The 14,807-nt window shown below is 41.9% G+C and overlaps 1 protein-coding gene across 1 annotated transcript; it reads right to left on the reverse strand.

The window, feature by feature from the left end:
• Positions 1 to 1,449: 1,449 nt before the first annotated feature.
• On the reverse strand, positions 1,450 to 14,533 carry LOC309475506 (adhesion G-protein coupled receptor G7-like). The gene is made up of 9 exons (XM_082138305.1): positions 14,318 to 14,533; positions 14,061 to 14,218; positions 13,430 to 13,594; positions 10,476 to 10,588; positions 10,045 to 10,376; positions 9,081 to 9,162; positions 2,126 to 2,284; positions 1,872 to 2,031; positions 1,450 to 1,775 (listed from the first exon to the last, which is right to left on the reverse strand). The coding sequence occupies exons 1-9, from the start codon at positions 14,457 to 14,459 to the stop codon at positions 1,728 to 1,730; spliced, it is 1,359 nt and encodes a 452-aa protein (XP_081994431.1). The 5' UTR covers positions 14,460 to 14,533; the 3' UTR covers positions 1,450 to 1,727.
• Positions 14,534 to 14,807: the final 274 nt, after the last annotated feature.

A 14,807-nucleotide genomic window follows, 5' to 3' on the forward strand; every position in this document is an offset into this window, starting at 1 on the left:
CATTACCATCAGTTACACTGTGATGAAGGTGAATTTCGTGTAAGATTCATAATATGCTACGGTGTTTTGCATGTAAGAGTTTCCATGATGAAAACATTGTTGACTGATGAGGACTAACGTTACACTCCGGAGACAAGCCTACCGCATCGTCGGTTTGAGGACAGGTCCGGGGTCGAGGGCGAAGCAGAGGAGGTCGTTCAAGAGTGCGGGCAACCAGGGTCCGAGGAAGTAGTTTTTGCCATGTTTGCCTTCGCTGACTGCATATGCAGGTGCTTTGAATTTTGAATGCTCTTTCTCTGCCATAATTTTACTCTTCGTAGGTTTCGCGCCTCTCTTGCACTCCTCAAATCAAACGGGTGCGCGCGCATATGGGCAGATCTTGTAGCAACAGTGGTGGTAGCCATGGTTGCGAGAGTGAGTGACAGTCGCCCAAACCAATCAATTGTTTCGTCCCGGATGGAAATAATGAGCTGTGTTTATTGCAGATTAAAAGGTCTACAGTCACTCGATTTTTATACTCTCTTTTTCAGAGCACTTACATTTAAATTATGTATTGGTATATAAAGACAGTTTAAACAAATTTGATTTTTTTTTTTTTTTTTGAAAAATCCTACCTACCCTACCTTTAAAATTGTATGAATACATTTCTCTCAGGTTTTGTTTGGCAGCTGTAGTACATTTTATGGTTATTAGAAGAACATTAGAACATTACAATCTAAAACTTAACTTTTAAGAAGTTAAAATCACAAAATTTAAATAAATAACAAAAGCACGGACTAAATTTGTAACTGGTAAGATCTGAGCTTATTAATTGGCCTACAGTATATTAGCCTACATTTGATTACCCCATTACAATAGTCACTTTACAGTTATTGCCATCATAAAATACACTTACTTGTAGGTTTAAAATTCTAAATAAATTCTTAATCTAATGTCCAACAACAAGTATTTTAGCAATATATATATATATATATACATACAAAGCTTTATTTATTGTTGTTGTTATTTTCAATGTGTGTCACTCACACATCAGATTTCAAGCAGTTTTTATCATCATTTGGAATGTGGCACATTTTCGTGTGAACTATATGACATTCCTTACGTGGTGAATAGCCTACAAATACTTTTGTAATTAGCAGGTCAGATTTCATAACAGTCAGTCCTAAAGAAATCAGCCAAATCAGTTTTGTGTACAGTGTGAACAAAGCCCAAAAAGCTCCTAATGACATGTACATACAATAAAACATTGTATGTATGTATACACACATTTATATATATATATATATATATATATATATATATATATATACACACACACACACACATATATATACACACACACATATATATATATATATATATAAAAATAAATAAATATATATATATATATATATATATAGAGAGAGAGAGAGAGAGAGAGAGAGAAAGAGAGTGAGAGAGAGAATATACACACACACACAAAATTCAAACATACACATAAAATTGCTAGTACGAACACCAAGAAAAAATATCTGACTTAAGCTCATATTCCTACATTGCATGAATCAAATTAAATTAAGTCTCAAAATAATCATCTTTTGGTTATTACCTTTGATGGCCCATCAGGCCAATTCAGAATCAGTGGATCAGCTTTCGTTGCTTTCTGGTATCTTATTTTTTCATAAAAGTAAAGTCTTCCTGCGAAAGACTATGTTTGATGCACACAGATCGTCCAGAAATGCTGGTTTTTAGTTTAATAACGGCCTCAGAGTGAATAAAATAAATATCTGAACACCCTTTGGAAATAAAAAAGAAAAACAGAAGCATTGCTGATTTCATTTATAATCCATTATAAGATTTTGTGCATTTTTGTGCAATGTGCATTAACACACCTGTGTTGTGTTTAAGAGACAGAAAACCACATTCAGAATAAGTTTGAGATTTGTTTCATGGGTGATGATCAAAATGTAGCCGGTGACCCAGGACAGGCCGAGCATCACTGCCAGAGAGAAACTACTTAAAATCTTCTTCTTTAGAGGAGTTTTCCGTGATCTAAACAGCAACAGTGTTATTGGTTAAATATATTCTCATAAATGGCTTTTGGTTGATAACTGATAGTGATTTTCTGGTCCCAAAATAAACATGCCTGTTTAAGTTAGGGTTGGTCCTGCAGATGTTGTGAGAGAAGTGCACCAGTACTACCATGCTTGAGAGCAGCATGAGCATTAATGGGAGCAAGAATCCCCAAAGCATGGGTTTCCACATACTGAACTTCTGTTTGTGGTCCAGTGAAGCCAGCCAGCAACTGCATCAAAGAAGAGTGACAACTGAACTACTAAAATCCAGAGAAAACAATGCAATATCACTGCAGTATATATTATTTAAAACATTTAAAGGGTTAGTTCACCCCCCCAAAAAAGAAAGAAAATTCTCATTTAATTCTGTCAATTCGTTCCAAACCTGTAAGACTTTTGTTCATCTTTAAATGATGTGTTATTAACAAAGTTCGGGAGGAGCACGTTCATATAATTAACACAAGTGGAGAGCACTCAGCAATCAATGGTAAGAGGTCTCATTCAGCAGTCTCACCTCAATCCATTGACAGTTTTGCAGCATCCCCCCACCACCTCTTCTCCACGCTTCTAGTCCTAAACACTTACATACGGGGGGAGTACTCTGGGTTCGGGCTGAACTCCGAGCTCGGAGCCCTCCCCCCGGACAGCACGCCAAATACGCATTAAACTTTACCCCGTCAAATTGTATGTAAGTGTGAACTCGTGAACACACAAATGAAGATATTTTACTGAAATCTGAGAGATTTTTGTACTTCCATTGACAGTCAACGAAACTACTTATTTGACACTTCTACAGGTTCATAAAGAGATCATAAAACTAATCCATATGAATTGAACGGTTTAGTCCAAATTTTCTGAAGAGACTCCATCACTTTATATGATGAACAGATTTAATTTAGGCTTTTATTCACATATAATCATTCATCAACGCACGTTATGCAGCACGTTTGAGCTTCAGAAAGAACCAATGTGGTTCATTCTTGAATGTTATGAGTTAGAATTTTTTTTTTTTATATGTGAATATTAATATGTGAATAAAAGTCTAAATTCAATTCATTCATCATTGAATATTCGTACTAAATTTTGACTCAATTCATATGGATACGTTTTACGATCTCTTTATGAACTTTTTGAAGTGTCAAAGTGGTTGTTGCATAGACTGTCAATGGAGGGACAGAAATATATCATTTGTCATTAAAATGATCTTCATTTGTGTTTTGAAGTTGAACGAAAGTCTTACAGGTATAGAACAACAGTAGTAGTAGGCCTCCTTCGGTCGTTGTCGACCATGGATATTGCGCCCTAAGAGTTTGTGGTGTTGCGACTAAAACAGCATCGTTGGTGGCTGGTGAGACCGATGCAGGAGTTACAGTCTTTGCTGCACAAAGTGCAGATGCAGTTGGTCATGGGTGGCTGTCCGTGTGCACGCGTGCCTTCCGCCTGGATCTCCTCTCTTCTGCTAGTTTCAAGATCTTCTCCTCGCCTGTATTTAGCTGTTTCTTGAGCAGGCAGCGCCAGCTGCTGCGGTTAGCTGCAGTGTCCTCCCAAATCTCTGTGCTGATGTCCAGGGCTTTCATGTCGCGCTTGCAAACATCTTTATATCTCAGCTGGGGGCGACCTCGGGGTCTTTTGCCGGATGCCAGTTCACCATAGAGGATGTCCTTGAGGATCCGCCCGTCTTCCATACGGCGCACGTGGCCAAGCCAGTGCAGTCTGAGCAGCATGTACAGGGTGGGGAGGCCGACACGGGCAAGAACCTGGGGACCTTGTTCCAACTGATGCCAAGGATGCGGCGGAGACATCGCATGTGTTAAGTTTTCAGCTTCTGCTCTTGCTTGGCATATGTTTTCCAGGATTCACTCCCATACAGGAGGGTGCTGACTATGCAGGCTTTGTACACTGGCATCTTGGTTTGAGTGGTCAGCTTGGGGTTCTCCCAGACGCGAGTGGTCAGTCGTCCTAGGGTTGTTGTGGCCTTTCCGATGCGTTTGTTGATTTCCGCATCTAAGGACAGGTTGTCGCTGATGGTGGAACCAAGGTAGGTGAACTGGTGGACCACTTCAAGTTTGTGTTTGTTGATGGTGATGACAGGTGGTGTGTCCACATCTTGGCCCAGCACGTTGGTCTTCTTCAGGCTGATGGTTAGACTGAAGTCTTTGCAGGCCTGAGAGAATCTGTCCATCAGACACTGTAGATCTTGTTCAGTGTGAGAGGTGACTGTTGCGTCATTGGCAAAGACCATACAGTATCTCCAATGATGATCTCCCGCACCTTGGTTTTTGCTCTGAGTCTTGCAATGTTGTAGAGTCTGCCATCTGATCTTGTGTGCATGTACACCCCTTCGGTTGAATTCCTGAAAGCATGTTTCAGAAGAAGGGAGAAGAGGATGCCGAAGAGGGTTGGAGCAAGGACACAGCCTTGCTTCATGCCGCTTTTGATGTCAAATGGTTTGGGCATTCTGCCATCGTACTGGATGGTTGCCTTCATACCGTCGTGAAAAGATCTGATCATGCTGTGAAGCTTCGGGGGGCATCCGGATGGAGGATGTTGAAGAGCCCATCCCGGCTAACCAGGTCAAAGGCCTTAGTCAAGTCTATGAAGTCGACGTAGAGGGGCTTCTGCTGTTCCCTGCACTTCTCCTGTAGTTGGCGAAGGGAGAAGATCATGTCCACTATAGAACGTTCTGCTCGAAAGCCACATTGGGACTCGGGTAAACGCGTTCTGCCAGCTGTTGAAGACGCACGTACATCACTCTTGCATACAGTTTGCCCACAATGCTCAAGAGGGAGATGCCTCTGTAGTTGTTGCAGTCACTCCTGTCGCCTTTGTTCTTGTACAGGGTGACGATCTTGCCGTTTCTCATGTCTTGTGAATCACCACCTTCACTCCAACACTGGAGTTAAATAGAGGCTGCAAAAGGGTGGTCTTGCAGAGCCTGATCAGGTCTCGGGGGATGCCATCATTCCCAGGGGCTTTGCCGCAGGCTAAGCGGTTGATAGCCTTGCTGAGTTCTGCCAGTGTTGGTTCAGCGTCTAACTCCTCCATGGTGGGTAGAGGATCGATGACGTCCAGTGCTGAGGTGACAACAATGTTCTCTCTGGAGTAGAGCTCTGAATAGTGTTCCACTATAGTGAATAATGAATAGTGTTCTGAATCTATCCATCTGCTTGGTTTTGTCGGTGATCACCTTTCCGCAGCTGGTTTTCAGGGGTGCAGTTTTGAGTTGGTCCGAGAGCTTTCTTGATGCCCTCGTACATGCCCCTGATGTTACCTGTTGCTGCTGCATTCTGAATGTCATGACTGAGCTCCTGGCAATACTCGTTGGTGCATCTTCTTGCTGTCTGCTGTACTTTGCTCCTGGCTGATCTGAGTGCTTGAAGGGTTTTTCAACCTGGTGAGCGCTTATATTCAGCAAGGGCAGCACGCTTTGCTTCAATAACAGGGGTCAACTCCGCAGACTTGAACCAGTTACACCTCCGCAACATCAAACCAGTTGCAGTCCTTGAAGGTGTTTCTCCCATAGGTAGCAAGAGATGATTTTTGAATTGCCTCATCCAGGTGGTTCCATGATGCGGAAGCAGTGTTATATGGGTAGCCTACAGACAGAGCATCCTCAAGAGACTTTGTGAATTCCTCAAGCTTCTCTGGATGTTGCATCTTAGTCGTGTCAATGCGTGGCTTCCCTTCTTGTTTGGAGCGGTGGAGTTTCTTTGGTAGCAGCTTGATCTTGCAGCATACCAGTGAGTGATTGGAGTCGCAGTCAGCACTATGGTATGAGCGGGCCAGAAGCACATACTTGAGGCTTGTACGTCTGACGATGACCATGTCTAGCTGGTGCCAGTGCTTGGATCGAGGGTGGCACCATGACACTCTGTGTTGTGGCTTCGTCTGGAAATAGGAGTTGGTCATGAAGAGGCCATGATAAGAGCAAAGCTCCAACAGGCGCTACCCGTTCTCGTTTATCTTGCAAACTCCAAAGGAACCCAAGCAGGAATGCCAAGAGTTATGGTCTGCTCCTACTGTGGCGTTGAAGGCCCCAAGGAGACAAGGTTTTTTTCCGCTGCTGTGGATGTTCTTGATGGCGTCATTCAGGTTAGTGTAGAACTCGTATTTTACCTCAGGTGTGGAGGTCAATGTTGGGGCATAGGCGCTGATGAGTATAACTGGCCCCTTAAAGGTATGGAGGCGGAGAGTCAGCAGGCATTCTGATCCTTTGTCACTTAGTTCAACCATCTCCAACAAGGTGTTCCTCACTGCAAACCCTACTCCGTGCTTTCTGCGGTCCTCTGCACTCTTTCCTTGCCAGAAGAAGGTGTAATCCTTCTCCTTCAAAGATCCCGATTCAGCTAGGCGTGTTTCTTGCAGAGCGGCTATATCTACCTTCAGTCTCAGTAGCTCGTCTTTAATGACCGCTGTCTTTCTTACGTCACTGATGTTCAGGAGGTCGTCAAGTCCATTTGTCATGGTGCGGACGTTCCAGCATCCCAGATTAAGATTCATCCCAGATTCTCTTCTTGTTGTGTTTCTTGGTGTGTTATTGCTTAGTGCAGAAACCGTGGCGGGACAGCACCTTACTGACTGGGGACTGCCCAACTTAAGGCGGGCGGTAGCTGTCCAATGAGACACGAAGATCTCTCCCACTATCGGAAGCAACCCCTGGCACCACGCTCTACGCCAGTCGAGCATTGTAGCTTATAACCGGTAGACTGCTGCTTCCCATGTTGTTTCGACGCTGTGAAGCGAAGCTGGAGTGTCCTCTCCAGGGGGCAAGCCAGGGCAGGGTAATATGGAAGACCAGCTGTTGCCCAAGTAGCAGTTCCCCCCTTCTCCACGGCGGTGATTTATCCAACCGTCCCCCATCGCAGGAGTTGCCAGAGCGAGGTTGCATGCAACCACGTTTTGCCTATGGGACTCCAGCTCCAGATTTTTCATCAAGGTTTACTCCTGAAGCCTTTTCCCAAAAGAGATTTTTGACAGTTTACCTTCTCTGCATGAGGCAGGTGGCACCGGGTTACATGGTTACAGGTGGCAGGTATAACCTGACCTGACCTTTGGAACAACATGAGGGTAATTAACAATATGAGTACAACATGGAACAACATGAGCATGAGCAACATGAACAACATGACCAACATGAGGGTAATTAATCACAGAATATTAATTTTTGTGTGAACTGTCCCTTTAAGGACAGGGCTTAGATTAAGCCAGGACTAGGCCTTAAATTAGGGTATTTCTGTCATGACAACTCTCTGAGAGATTGGAATGGTAATGGCTATGTTAACCCATTGTGGTCCAACGTGTTTTGACATGCCCTGACATTTGTGCTTTTTTTCCGTTGGTTATAAACATATTAATGGCAGAAGTGTTATTACACTCTATTCAGCATAAACAGGGTTACAATAATATGTGAGCAACATGTATGTACATGTTTGTATTTTTGAGAGAATAACGCTTGCCTACAGAACAGCCACTGGCTCTGCTCCCTTTTACCTAAACTCATTACTCCAGCCTTACGTGTCATCCAGAAGCTTGCGTTCTGCAAATGAAGTCGCCTCGTGGTGCCATCTCAAAGAGGCACAAAATCTCTTTCTCTGACCTTCACCTTGACTGTTCCCTGCTGGTGGAATGACCTGCCCAACTCAACTCGAGCTGCTTTGAGTCTTCAAGAAACAGTTGAAGACGCATCTTTTTTGGCAACACTTGATCCATTGATACTAACACTTTCTTTTCTTTTCTTTTCTCTTCTATTCTAAATCAAATTATTTTTTTTTATTTTTTTTTAAAGACATGCGTTAGACTAAACTGGGAAAGGTCACAGCACTTGCATATTGTAGTCCTATAGTTAGTTTAATTGCTTCTACTGCTCTCCTCATCTGCTAAATGAAATGTAAATGTTTATGCATGGTTATTGAAAAAAACTCAAATTTAAGTCTCTGAAATAAGGCCACAAAACACATACTAAATATGTGTCCACAAGACTTTTGACTAAAACATTAGTGTGCATCTTTAGGGTGCTTTCACATCTGTAGTTCGGTTCATTTGGTCCGGACCAAGGGCGAAAAACTATACTTTGTAGCATTTTCCAGGTGTTTTGGTTCCTTTTCACACCACACTGATCGCTCTGGTCCGAATCAATTTATGAGTTGATAGAACGAACTAAAATGCAGTCACGTGACAACACCCACATCACTCGTTGGCCAGATGTGTCTTGAACGCATTTCCATAACTGCACTTCGATTTGTCAGAATTAATTAACGTGCTGGAAAATTCCAACAGAACTCCCGGAAGTAAACAAAGAGGTGGAAAATCCGGCAGACAACACGCCGCTGTTTACTATGGAGAGACGACTGCGTAGGCTGATTGTATCCTTGGTCATATTTTATTATGTAGTTTGTCTACACCACGTTAGACAAACAATAATAATAGTGAGGATGAGGCACGAAAATAATGTTAATAATTTCTATCAGGCTCCGCACCTCCTCACAACTCCAAGTTTGTCTGCAAGCTGCCATGCTTAAAGTGCAAACTGTCAACAAACATTTCTCCTCATCCCATAATGCACAGCGCAGCTGACTACGGCAACTCGTTTAGTCCAAAAATGAGCAGTTGTTTGGCAGTTGGTTCTGTTCGAGGTTGGATCACGTTCTCACCACAAACGAACCGCTACGGAGTTCGTTTCAAAGCGTACCGAGACCACCTATTCGAGGAGTTCTCGGTACGCTTGTTTGGTCCGCTTTTGGTGCGCACCAGAGTGCGATTTCCGCATTCACACCTGCCCAAATGAACCGCACCAATGGGGGAAACAAACTCTAGCGCGATTCAACCGAACTAAATGAGGCAGGTGTGAAAGCACCCTTAGACAAAACAATGGTACTGACATATTTTAAGATATGTTAGTGAAAGTTGCTTTCACTTAAAACAGCTCAAACATGCATTTTAGTCAGAGATTAGGCTTAAGCCTTGTCTGTGAAACTGGGCATTAAAGTATAAAGTAAAGTTTTACAAATTGAAATATTTGTTACTTACAACTCTTCTTGGCGATAACCTAAAGGCTCCTTCACACTGTAGGTGAAACCCAATGAGATACCAACAATAACAGCAGGTAGACCTAAAGAGAAATAGATTTATTGACACTTAATGGCATTGTATATTAGTGTGATTGTTAACATTGGGAATATTATTTCATATTTAGGGTTTAGTCTAAGGATGCAGTGATGGGTGAAATAGGCAAAAAACTATTTAGCAATTTTCTTTAAAATGTAGGCTTGATAACAATATACACAAGGATATACCTTTCTTTCTTTCTTTCTTTCTTTCTTTTTTGGAAAAGTAGTTAGAAAATACAGATAAAAAAAAAAAAAGTCATGTACAATGCAATAAAGCAACTTGATCTTTGTTACCTTCGAAAACATACTGTAAACCTTTTGGCGATTATATAGGCCTAATGAGTCGACATGCTTGAAATGCATGTTTAAAATAGATAATGCTCAATAATTAATAAAAAAACGAAATTCACTTTAAAGAAAGGCTTTGTGCTTTCTATTTGAGGTCTCTGTGAAAATTTTAAAGCAGTCTTTTAGTGCCGCTTTCAGAGCAGTCACGTCCGTAACGGATTGCCCAATTTTAAAGAATTTATCCTCAACTAGTTCTGTGGTGTAGGTCTACATATTTTATAATGTTAACTTAAAATAATAGTAATTTAAAGATGTGGTAGCATTGGATCTGGACGGGAAGGATAACTCTTGGAGTTGAAAAGGGTGTGTCGCGATTCTGCCTTCTCACACCGCGACACAGGTTCGTGAGTCTAAGTGTCACGATTTCGGTTTCATATCGCATATCCTTACAGCCCTAATTGTACAGTATATGATATTGGTGGAGGGTAGTGGGGGCCCACATCAATATTTTTTCAAGGGGCCCCGAATCCTCTAGCTATGGCCCTGCATTTAAGCATGTATCGTTTTAACCCATACTGTAAATAAATTCAATGTACCCCATCCAGTAGCCAAGGAGACCTTTGGAAACCATGGAGGTGTTCCAGACACTCCGTTTTTGAAGATGAGGAACACATTAATGCCATACAGAGTGTTCCAAGTGAACGTGGCCAACAGGAAGTACTGAAGCAGAGCTGTAAATGCTGTACAGGGACCCTCATCTGGGTACTTGTGATGGTCTGACTCAGGAACTATGTTCTGACCAGACAACTTTGCCACACTGAGATGTTGGACAGGGTTGTTTATGCCGAAGATGAAGAGAAGGTAGAAAACCGTCATGCTCATGCAGATGTTCACCATTAGCAGAGTAGGATTGCCTCCTCTTGACTTCCTGCGGCAAAGTGTATGAATATAAGCTATAAAAAATGCTTCACCACTGCAAAAAGCCATTTCTGCCAATAGCTGTGTAAGCAACAGTGTTATCCTTTACCTGGTTATGATTTGGTACACAGCTGTGACAAACAGACCCAATATAGAAAGAGCGCAGCCGGTGATGCTGATCCAATGCAAGTCTTCAGAATACTGATAGTTGATATCAAATGTCTGCAGAAAAAGGCAGCTGCATAAAATTCTAGTTAAATTGTTATTAATTCACAGCATCATACACTCTTAAAACTTAAGGTTCCAGATTTTATTTTTTTATTTTTTATTTTTTTTGCAGTGATGCCAAAGAAGAACCCTTTTAGGTTTCCCAAAGAGCCTTTAAGTGAAAAGTTATTAAAAAGAAATATGTTTTCTTAGTGTACATTTAATCTGAAGAACCTTTTTCCAATATTAATTATGTTGAAAGGTTCTATGGATGTTAAAAGTTCTTCATGGAACCACCAATGCCAATAAAGAACCTTTAATTGTAAAAGTGTCAGGGTTCTGTACTTGAAGTTCCTGTCTGGCTATTGCTGGTATTCTCAGGTCTCATTCTGCTCTGCCATTACTACTCTCTAGCCCACAGTCCTCTTGTGCTAGTTACAACTGTTGCTCAGCTAGTTACAACGGCTGTCATTGTGTCTCATCCCTGCCTATGGTCTGGACTGTTCACCTCTCCCACCACATCTTGTCATCTGTCTACTGTTTGTCAATAAACCGGTTAACACTCATTCTGCATTTGAGTCCTCCTTCATAGACCCGTGACAGAACGAACTGGCCAGTTCAGGACTCAGCAGAATGAGCATCAAAATCCTGCCACCTGCTAACATCCGGGAGAGAATGGCTCGTCACCGTGGTCTCACTGCTCTTCGCCAGGATGGCTTTGAGGTGGGGGATTTTGCCCAATTCTTTTGGACCATGTCTGTGGGGCTAGATTATAATGACGCTGCTCTCAAGGACATTTTTAACTCCTGCTTGGATGACCCCCTGCCTGCATGGGAGATGGATTCTCTCAGGATTCTGGATTTCTGGGGTTTCTTCAGGTACCTTGGTCATCCCAGTAAGTGGGGAATACCAAGTCGACCAGTATCATCTTTCAACAATCACCCTGCCCTTCCTCGCCTGTCACGTCAAGTTTATGATCCTCTTCTGGCTTCTACCAAGAAACTAAGATCCAGACGGAATAGGGCAGTCCAGTCCACCACAGCTACCCCAGAGTCAGTCAAACCAACCGCCATCTTCTCCCAGGCATCCAGGTCAGTCCCAGTCACTTCCAAATCTGAGTCTGCCAGGTCTGTTTCAGTCACTGCTGAGTCGACGAAGGTCACTGCTTTTCTGCCTGGGTTGGTTGAGTTTGCTGTAGATACTACAGAGGCAGCCCAGCACACAGTATCAGCCCGTCGAAAGAGGAAGAAGAGAAAGGCCTGTGCAGAACAATCTACGATTCTCCATTCTCAAGCTCCAGGTCCAGTGGTTCCTGAGGTATCAAATTCAATTAAATCAATTTCTAAGCCGTTGACTAGTAGTGTCATTCCCTCCGAGACAATCTCTACCAGTCCTGTCATGTTCACAGAGGCCAGTCCCAAGATGCCTGTTGTCATTGCCGCAGAGACCTTCTCTGAATGTCTTACAAATCTGGTCAAGTCCCTAGAAATTTCTGCCAAACCTGTCGTGACCACAGAATGCGAGCCCGCTGCTGTGAAGGCGGCCCCCGAGCCCGCTGCTGAGAGAGCGGTCCCAGCACCCACTCCTGTGAACTCAGTCCCAGAGCCCGCTGCTGAGAGAGCAGTTTCCGAGCCAGCTTCAGTGGAAGCTGTTCCCGAATCCGCTACAGAGAGAGCTGTTTCCGAGCTAGCTTCAGAGGGAGCTGTTCCCGAGTCCGCTGCTCCAGAGAGCGCAGCCGCAGATCCTGCCCCTGTATACTGTCCAGTTTCGGCTCCTGCCCCTGAGGACAACGTGCAGTCTGTTTCCAAGTCTAATTCTGGTTCTCTAAAGGGCACCCCAGAGTATGTCTCTGAACCTATTCCAAGACCTTCACCAAGCCTGCCAGTTCTGTTTTTTCCCCCGAATCTGTCAAGCCCAGTTGGAAGTCCAGACCAGTTCGGCCAGTCTCTGTGTACAAGGGTGTCTCCAATCGAGCGCCCTTCCCTCCCTCTGTACTTCCTGGTTATGGTTCCCCTAAACCGGCACCTCCTTTGTCAGCCTTGAACTTTTTGCCTGGTTCTGTGCTACATAGTTTGTTTCTTGTTACTAAGGTCTATAGTGTTTTATTTGTAGAAGTTTTTTTTTTTTTTTTTTTGCTTTAGTTCTGCCATCGGTCCTGTCTTCAGTTCCAGTCCTGTCCTGCTAGCAGAGCGTCCCTGGCTGCTTACACTCTTTGCATTGGAACAAGCCTGGTGCTAAGCCTGAGATACCTGAGTGCTTTGCCTGCTGTACTTGAAGTTCCTGTCTGGCTATTGCTGGTATTCCCAGGTCTCATTCTGCTCTGCCATTACTACTCTCTAGCCTACAGTCCTCTTGTGCTAGTTACAACTGTTGCTCAGCTAGTTACAACAGCTGTCATTGTGTCTCATCCCTGCCTATGGTCTGGACTGTTCACCTCTCCCACCACATCTTGTCATCTATCTACTGTTTGTCAAACCGGTTAACACTCGTTCTGCATTTGAGTCCTCCTTCATAGATCCGTGACAAAGAGTGTAGACTTTACAGTCTTAAAAAATAAAGCTTCTTTATTGGCATTTTTGGTTCATTGGCATTCCATGGAACCTTTCGGTTGATCAGAACGTTCTATGTAATGGAAAAAGGTTATTTTTGATTATTAAAACATGTTCTTTACACTAAGAAAACAAATTGTTCTTTTAAGAACTGTTCAATTAAAGGTTACTTGGTGAAGCAAAAATGTATCTTCTATGGCATTGCTCTGAAAACCACCTTTATTGTTTAAATAAACAATACCTATAAACAATACGTATAGTCAAATATAAATAATTTACATCCTGTTGCAAATATTGTATATCTCACCATCAGAATGGCAAAGTTTGCATTTTCAAGTATTTTCAGTTTACAACTGCATACTGCAAGACCTGAAGTGTTCTTTGTTTTGGTGCAGCCTTCTGTGCTCCAGTCATTTTTAGTGGAACTCCAAAATACACATGCAAAGTCATTGAGGGATAGTGTGAAATCAACCTAAAAGTTCAACCATGTATTAATTCATAAACACCACACCTGTGCTGACCTCTTTCAATTTTTTTTGAGGAACATCACTTTATAGTTCTTTAGAAAAATGCTTCCTCCCTGCGGTACACTCTTAAAAATAAGGTTCTTTATTGGCATCTAAGGATCCATGGAACCTTTCCATTGCACAAAATGTTCTTTACAGCAGAAAAAGTTTATTTCGAATATTAAAATGTTCTTCACACTAAGAAGAAAAACAGTTAAGAACTATTCACATAACCAAACTTTTTTTTTTCTATGGCATCACTGTAAAAAAAAAAAAAAAAACGTAAAAAAAAAAAATTTTGGAACCTTTCTTTTTAAGAGTGTAAGGCCTGAGAAATTAGTTTTTTCTCATTTCATTATTAATAAGCTACAGCAAGGCACAAACCACAAAAGCGTGCCCAGAGGGAAGTGTGATGTTGGACTAGCTGCTCACCGATGGTGTGACTGCAAACTCAATGTCGACAAATCCAAGATTTTCTTGAAGGTTAGCAGATATTACTCTTCTCTTAGTATCCAGAGAAGGTTGAAAGCTTTTTGTCTGAAAGAACTGATCGCTATCATAGAGGACAAACCCAACATCTTTATCAAAATCTACAGAAAGAGTGACAAAGTTATTATAGTTAAAATATCACTTTCAACCAATAATTTAATGTGGAATAATCACAAAATACAACAAGGGGGAAAGCAGACCTTCACTGAAATTGACTTTCATTTGAAGGTCAATGTTATTTTTGGAAATCGCAGCCTGTGTCGTATCCAGTTTTATTCTGTCAGGTAAAAAGTTATCACTCTGCCCTGAAGAAATGAAGATAAATATGACTGTTAAGAGCATGCTAACTGTCCAAAATGATATTTATTGTAGCTTTACCCCTTATACATATTACCTGTAAAAAGTTTGGAATACAATTTTTCAGGGTTTTGAATGCCTTTTATGCTCACAAAGTTTGCATTTATTTGATCAACAATACATAATCTCTCATTCGTAATCTCTCATAATCATCAAAATTATAACAAATAAAGGCTTGAAATATCTCACTTTGCATGTAATGAGTCTATATATATATATATATATATATATATATATATATATATATATATACAGGCTTGGGAGGGTTACTTTAAAAATGTATTCCGTTACAGTTACAAATTACTTAATAAAAAAAGTATTCAGTAACGTAAT

Source organism: Leuciscus leuciscus (genome assembly GCF_965113295.1).
Source record: "Leuciscus leuciscus genome assembly, chromosome: 15".
Lineage (NCBI taxonomy): Eukaryota > Metazoa > Chordata > Actinopteri > Cypriniformes > Leuciscidae > Leuciscus > Leuciscus leuciscus.